The sequence below is a fragment of the Phaethon lepturus genome, unplaced genomic scaffold (assembly GCF_000687285.1).
Source record: "Phaethon lepturus isolate BGI_N335 unplaced genomic scaffold, ASM68728v1 scaffold9634, whole genome shotgun sequence".
NCBI lineage: Eukaryota > Metazoa > Chordata > Aves > Phaethontiformes > Phaethontidae > Phaethon > Phaethon lepturus.
The window spans coordinates 1,075-9,115 of NW_010535445.1; the positions used below are offsets into that span (position 1 = coordinate 1,075).

An 8,041-nucleotide genomic window follows, 5' to 3' on the forward strand; every position below is an offset into this window, starting at 1 on the left:
CCTGTTTACAGCAGTGCCTTTCAGTTTTAAGAGCAAATTATTTTCCCCCATAAAAACCAAAATACAACTGAGACATCATATTGGCAATTGCAGTTCTCATTTAAAAATAAAAAATAAAAAAAATTGCTGTACATGAAGTTATTCTCTTTTCCAAGCTGCTAATGCAGGGTATTGGTTTGCTGCCGCTCGGCGCTCTGCTTGCCCCCCGCAGGGCGCAGGACTGCTGCCCCTCGGGTCACAGTAGAGTGTCAGATGTAAAACAACTTTCACATCACTTAGGCGTGGAGCTGGAAGATGGTTTTAAAAGCTTCTGCCTCCTTTTATGCCCCCCTGCCCTCTCAGTGTATACAATATTACAGGAGAAAGGCAATAGTGCAAGTGAGCCTTGTAAGCATCGTGTACATCGGGACAAAACCCGCCCTTTTCGGGTGCCTCCATCGCCGCGCACCCGCACCGAGGTCGCCAGTTAGTGCCAAGCTCGGGAGCGTTGCAGGCTATGTACATTTCTGAACTTGCTGAATGTATAGCCCAAGCCTTGCAGAGTTGGTTTTTTTTTGTTTTTGTTTTTTTTTTTTGCATAGAGATTTATAGGAGCCACTCACACCTCCTGCCCCGTCTCCTCTCCCGGTGGGTCTCGGTGAGGCTGAAGGGCTGCAGGTGAGCCCGGTCCAGCTCCGGCTCCGCACCCTGCGCCCCAGCAGAGCCTGCTCGGGAGCGGGCTGCTGCGTCCCCGTGCACCATGCAACCTTCTCAACCTGTCTAACTATGGCTATGGTAAAATTGTGTTCCATCATTTTTAGTCATCGTTCATCTGTCATCACTAAGAAGGGCTCAAGAGCGTAGGAAAAAAAAAAAAAAAGCCCTGTTCTTATCTGGTGTAGCAAAGATTTACTGGAAGTAAATCCTAATTCGAGTGTAAGTCTACTTCTTCCGTTGAGCAATTCTCTTCATAATATTGCTGGGATTAGAGTTTTATGACTTTTTAAAGACACTACACAAATATCTGCAACATAATTTCATTTACTTTATACCACCAATTATTAAGGAATGATAAATTCAGCATTACATATTCTAATGGGTAAGAAAGACTTAAAATTAGACACTGTCACAGGACTATAATTTGGAAAAGGCTTTATGAAACATGAAGATGTGCTGTAACTTTTCCAGAATGGTTAAAATCATACTGCCCTGAAAAAATTCTGGAAACAGTGTCTTTAACATTGGCATTGAGTTCAGAAAAGTATGTAAGTCTTTTTTTTTATTTTTTCTTTTTTTTTTTAATATGAGATAGACCAAGCTTAAAACTCTAAACAGCGGTAGGTAGAAAAAGTTTAAAATTTTAAATATTTATATAACTAGAGAAATTACTTCTATTCCTTTTAAAAGCCAACATATTATACATAAAACTAGTGAATATTTTTTCTAGACCTTTATTGTTCCCTTCATAGTCCATTCATTAACTTGGTAAGTATCATAAGCAGTCGGTGCCCTTGAAAACACATTATTAAAATAAAATGAAGACAAAAATCAAAGGGAAGAGGTTTTGCTCATATATGGTATTGTGAGAGTATGCTAAATGCTCATTATTAGGAAATGAGTTTGCTTCCCAGATAGATTTCAGCTGAGCATCATAAACATTTTCTAGCATCCCATTTTGTACTCATAACTAATTTACAGGTTTGTTTTTTTTTTTCCTTTTCTTCTAAATAAACGTCCAAGCAACCATTTCTGATGAGCCTACTTGGCTCCTGTATTTCATAAATAATCCAACAAACCTAAAAAGGACAATTTAATTACACGCTAAGATTAAGTGTTCCACGTACAGTACAATATTTACTGCAAAGGCAACTGCAAAGGCAACATTTTAACCTCTTTTTGCTTCAAACCCTTGAGAAGCGTAACTGGTTGGGACGGCTCCATCGTCTCCGATTTGCGGGTTGGGTTCTGCTTCGCTTTCGGTGCCTGGCGGGTGCCCCCGCCACTACCGCCGCCACCGCTCCACGTTCCCTATGTAGTCAGTGCTGGAGCCGTTCTCGCCCCGCTCCCTCAGGTGCGCTTGCTTCGCCCGCAGGATCTTGCGCTGCTCCTGGCGTTTCCGCCGCGCCTCTTGGTGCTCCTTCTGCCGCATGTACTGGTACCGCTGCAAAAACAGGTCTTTTGCATAATCGTACAATTCCATGTCTAAAAAATTGAGGGCCTCGATGTGCTGCTGAGTCTGCTCGTCTATCTCCACGCTGGAGGCCCTTGTGCTATTGTACTGCGTGAACGGTGAGATGAAGTTCATGTTGAAAGTCTTCTCAAAGAGATACTGAGTCTTCCGCTGAAATTCGGTCAGGCCGAAGAAGGCCATCCGCTTCAGGTTCTCCTTGGCACTGTCTAGCAGAACCTTATTTCTCTGCTCCTCGGGCATGACCGACAGGTTGTAGCATCCCACCAGGCTGAGGTCGGAGAGCATGCGGACCTGGCGGTTGTTGGCGAGGTTGTAGGGGCAATCCATGAACTCCTGCAGGGAACAGCCCGACCAGTCGTCCCCCGTGTAGCAGCTGGGCAGCTCCTCGGTGGTTGGGGACCGGCCGTCGCAGACGTGCAGGGACGCCTTCCATGTCGCTCCTCGCTGGACGTGGCGCCATTCGCTCAGGTATCGGGAGACAGGGTCACGCAGGATGGTGATGTAGTAGAAATTCCTGCCAAGGGGAGAGGAAGGCAGAGCGTTTAGTCCCGTGTGTCTCCGGCACACAGTGCATTAACGTTCAAAATCAATAGAAACTTGGAGATGCACTTAAGAGGCTTTCAGGAGCCCTGCTGCAGAGTGTTCCTCTGCGTGCTCACCTCTCCGGGGTGAAGGACGGCTCAACAAACTCCCCGGAGGGAGCGGGAAGGGTTGCACCTACCTGCACATGTCTGGTTGTGCTTAACGAGTTTTGCCTCTACAGAGGTGGAAGGGAACCCCACATTTCCCTCCGTGTGGTTGCCCGTGCCCCTGCCGGGTGCCGGAACCGATGCTCTCCCCAGACCTTGGGAGACTAATCAAAATCTCTCCCAGGATGGAAGCCTCAACCCAAGGAGGGCACGGGTAGCTCTGGCTTTTTGCATTTTCTTTGTACAACAGAGCTGGACTGACAAGTTTACGTAGTCTGCAAAAAGCTGCTCATGCTACCTTTCCTGGGGAGCAGCTGTGGGTCTCGGCTGCACGAGCCCCGGAGCAGTGTTACGCCTGTAAGGAAGACATTTCCTGCAAGACTTTTCCTCTCGCAGGCCAGAGAAATGGGATGGTGTCCAGAAGCCTGAACCCGCTTGCACTGAAATGAGGATCTGGGAAAAGCTCAAACAAATCCTGTTTTATCCTCCTGCCTTCACCTGATACGGGACTGCAACGATGAGAGAGGTGAGATGAGGGAGCGACAGGAAATTAAAGGATACGTTACAGCGTTTTGTAAGAGAAAGCATTTCCAAAGGAGGTGCTGGCTTCGGTTTGGAGCAACAGGAGGGTGGCACATGTGGGGGACATGCTGCCGCAGGGAACTCCATTAGGCTGCCAGCTGGAAAAGCTGCAAGCTCAACCTTACGTACACCATTAAGAGATCACTCTGGGTCACACAGTAATATCCGCTGTCGAACACTATGTTTCCCACCATCAGCAGCCTGAAGCCATACACACCGAGCTCTTCGCGCCTCCTTTAATACGCCCATGACCTCAGTGACGATGCCGGAGGTTACGCTGTCAGGATATCAGTGATCTGCTTAAGTAAATGGAATTAAAGTAGCTCAATACGCACATTGTCCTGCCAGGGAAGGCGACCCCTCCAGGACGAGGACACCGAGGAGCGTGTGCCTTCGGAGCCCCGAGGCCCCGGGGTGTGACCGCCATGCCCCCGGTGCTGCACAAGGAGGAGAAGGGACATTCATTTGCTTTCCCGAGTGGCATCACGACTGGCCACCCCACAGCCAGTCTTTTGTTCCCTATTGTTTCCTTCGGCAGAAAAGCCACTAGATGTCAATGTTTTACAGAAAATTGTCTCTGGGTGAAATAGAAAGCGAATCACAAGCACGGAAAGCATCCAAGCTCATAAATAACTAAATAAATAGAAAGTACAATAAACTGGTAAAACCAAATAAAGCCAGGGAGCCTAGTACAGCATCAGCGGCCGGACACAACGGCATCTCACGCTCGGAAAGCCGGGACACTGCAATCATCAGCGCTGTCGCCGTCCCCACGCTCACCCTGGTGCTACTCCCCCACTCCGAGGGCTTTGGCCACAGGTTCACACAGGTGAAGGGAGCCAAACCCCCGCCACGACCCCGAGGGAGGTACTTTTCTCCAAAAGTGTCATTAAGTGATTTCAATGTGAAAGCTAGAGTTAAGAGGGAACAAGGACGAAGCTGAGTTCCACGTTACGCACTCAGAGTGGCAGCCACCAGCCTCACATTGCCCCTTGCAAAGATGGGAAGAGTTTCATCCTGTGTCACCTCAGCAGGTCTCTGGTTGTGCTGAGAACCCAACAGGGCAAAGGGCTTTCCATGAGCAGCATCACCCCAACCAGCCTCGCCGACAAGCGGGAGCTGACCCTGGTCACTCTTGTACACCAGGCTCCTTTGATGCAGCGACGACACAACCTTGTGGGGGTCCCCGACATAGGGAAATGGAGCATCTCTGGGGCAAACCCAAGCCCCTTCTTTGACTCCTCCCAGGACTCTTCACCCTTGGATCTAGTTTACTGGGATACTGTGCTAAAATAATGACCTGATCCTCAAGCAACAATGAGTTAGTGCCATATAGCACTAACCTCGATGCTAACTAGAGCAACTAACATATAGCAATGGACCTGTGATGACAGAGGAGGCAAAAGCAAAGCTCTGCTTACCCCAGAGCACCGTGTACGACCTGGCCCGTCAGCAGTTCAGCCAGGCTGGGAGCGGAGCGGGGCGCAGGCCTGGGGGTGCTGCCAGCTGAGGGAGAAGGCCGACAAAACCGTACGCTCTAAGGTCATCACAGCAATCGATGGGGAGTTAATGCAAGAAAGGAAACAAATCCTGAGCCAAGATCGATACAGCGAGCATTTTATCATAGCTCAAACTCTTCAGCCGCCAGCCGCTCTCCCTTTGTGCTCTTTGGTCGCAGGCAGTGACAAAGTGCCTCTCTTGGCTGCTGTTGTAAAAACAAAAGAATGAATAAAAACTTCTATGTTGGCAGAAGAAACTGTGTCGTAATGGATCACCATCACCCCGGGTGGCCGGCGGCAGATATCTCCATCAGCGCCTGGAGATGGAGATATCTGGGGATATCAGGGGAAAACGCCGCAGTCGAGGGAGAGTGGGGAGAGGAGGCTGAGTAAAGAGGCGCGCTGGACACCGCAGTAAGCGTGAGCGCGAGCGCGGAGGTGTCTGGGCTCCCTCCAGCAGCTCAGGAAGCCAGGCCATCGGCAGGGATGCTTCTGGGATGCCCCAGACAGAGCCCTCATCCTACCTGGCCTGAGCATGGCTCCCTGCAAACAGACTTGTGGCTGTTATTTATACCATGTCGTTATTTCCCAGATGAATCTTGCTTTCAAGATACGACTTAGAAAGATGCTTTGTCAGCTGCTGGGACAATCTCAGCTATTTGGTGCATTTCTCCCCTTCTTAAGTTTCCCTGTTAAAATTCTACCGGAAAAGGCGCCGTCCCTTTTGGGAACACCAGCTTTTGGGTTTGCCCCAAGCCACTCTCATCCAAGTTAGAAATCACGTCAGCTCCAGAAAGGCAGCAGTGCTGCTCTGCGTTTATCTGAACCGAGCTTCAAAAAGTCACAAAAGCTTTAATGCATCAAGTCAGAGCCGTGCCAGCAATGGATTCGGCCATCAGCGCTTAGAGCATCCTTCTGCTGCAACTGGGAGGAAGACTCAAAGCCTTGCAATTATTTTTAGCTCTGTACGTAACAGCTTGTTCTTTGTGCTGTCTTAACAAGGGGGTGTTGAGCTCTTGCCCCTTCCTTGAAGCTTGTGTATCAGAGCCCGAGAAAATATGTTTGCAGGTAGAGCTCAAACTTTACTGGGAGTCATCCCTCCGACTTAGAGCTGCACTCACCAGAAACATGGCTTTTCTAACACAGTCGAGCTGGATGCCTATGAAGCAGAGAACAGGAAGAGCTCTGAATGTGAGAATGAGACGGTGTGACAGTCACTTGCTTTTGGTATCTCCCTGCGCACAGCTATTCCCCAGGAACGCGGGGACCGAACAGTCCCACGACGTTGCGTTTGCTCCCCATGCCGCATCACCCGCTCTGCCTATCACGTCACTGCAAGGTTGAAGCCAGACCGCTTCTGGGAGCCGCGAGTTATTCGCACGTGATCCATTACCGCAGAGGAGCTCAGGAAAGGTCAGAGGCTCCCCGCAGATAAATGCCCAGCTAACAGCTCGCATCGTCCGCCGCGGTGTGAAGGCTGGGCTTTCTTGGTGCTTTGATGCTTCTACCCAGGGGTGGAACAGGCAAAACGGCAGAGACAGGCAGGGTGATGTGCTGGAAGCCAAGGCTGGAGAGAGGAGGAAAGACATGCTCAGCCTCAGCAACGCCCTGGCACGCCAGCTGCCACGGCACCACTGCGGTGCCAGGGAAGCCACATTTCACCCACGCGCCTGAACCGCAGCTCCCTCCGACTGACCAAGCACTGGCACCTTCTCTGGGGCGGTGGTGCTGCCACGTGAATTCCCCATGGCCGGTCCCAGGGCACTTGAATAACCTGCCTGGTCATGAAGATGCTCCTTCCTCCTCCTCCGCCTGCACGAGTGCTGCTGCCCCATGTCAGCATCCCAGAGACCCCACATCGGAGCAACGCATGCCAGGCTGGGGGGACAGCGCAAGCCCCTACCTGACATTTTTGCTGTGAGATGACTTTTACTAAGATAAGATGTTTTTTGTTGAAAGGGACCAAGAAACGTGTGCTGTCAGTGAATGGACCCGCTTTCAGCTGTCCGGTTCCTCCGAGCAGCCCCCTCTCTCCCTCCTGCACAGCCCCTGGAGAAAATAGGAAGCAAACTGAAACCTCAAAGACCTCAGTGAATTTCTCCGAGGGGTTTATTGAGACTGAGCCATCTGCTCGCTTTGAAGGATAATTCTGTGGTCACACAGTGCATCTGTGCCAGACCCTTCCCCACCTCTGCCCAAGCACAGGGGATGAATGAGAATCCTTTTTTCCAATCTAATGATTTTTTTTAAAAGCATCCTTGTAGCAAGCTTCTAAAAGCAACATTAAAGTAAAAAAAAATAAATTGAAGTCAAAGTGAGGAGGTGTGAAACCCCAGGGGATGACAGCACTGAGTAAAGCCAGAGACTTCAGAGCTCAGAGAAGCTGCCAGGGAAGGGATACGCAGCTACCCATGCCGCGGTGCTCAGGAGGCTCTTTGCTTTTGGACCTCTCTGCTGAAATGAGGTGAGGAAGGGGTGACACTGTTTAAGCATCGAAATGGGTCAAAACCTCCTGAAGTACAAGTGCACCCCATCCCAGTCCAACCCGCCCGGCTCTGCAAAGCAGGACTGCAAAGTAGCAGCAACCCAGGCGACGCAGAGGGAAAGGGGTTTAGGGCCGAACCTGCGGATAGAGAGCGTGAGGAAGGCTTGCAGCTCCCTTCGCTCCTCCTTTGCCGTGCCACAAGCCCCCCCCCCGCCACCAGAGGCCTGGCAAAATGGACCACCAGCAGCTGAGCGTCCATCCTAAGCACCTGAGAGCGGCGGGCTGCGTGCCGGCGGCGAATGGCTTACCGGGAAACTCTTGTCCATCAGCTTTAACTCTTGCACTTGCTCCCAGGGCACCTTAACCCTGATGGAGAGGCTCCAAGCAACCGCTGTGGGGTCCAAGTGGGTACCATTCCCATGAGGACCACAACTAGGGCTGGCTTCAGCTCTGCGCGTCTGAGCCCCTTCGGGTCAGAACTCCTGCAGGTGCCAAGGCTGAGCATCATCGATCCCTGCCAGAGGACGGAGGCTGCTGCGCTGTTTAATTGCTCGCTGAGGCAGAGGAAGGCTGGAGGTCAGCCACTGGCAGCTGCCATGCCTTCAGCCTGGAAACC

General features: G+C 50.9%; 1 protein-coding gene across 1 annotated transcript; it reads right to left on the minus strand.

Annotated features, from left to right (window-relative positions):
• Positions 1-968: 968 nt before the first annotated feature.
• Positions 969-2,740, minus strand: LOC104619800 (heparan-sulfate 6-O-sulfotransferase 2; the record flags this gene model as incomplete). Its single annotated transcript, XM_010285812.1, has 1 exon — positions 969-2,740. A coding segment is annotated over one exon (759 nt), but the record flags the coding sequence as incomplete, so codon positions are not given.
• Between the last annotated feature and the right edge of the window lie 5,301 nt (positions 2,741-8,041).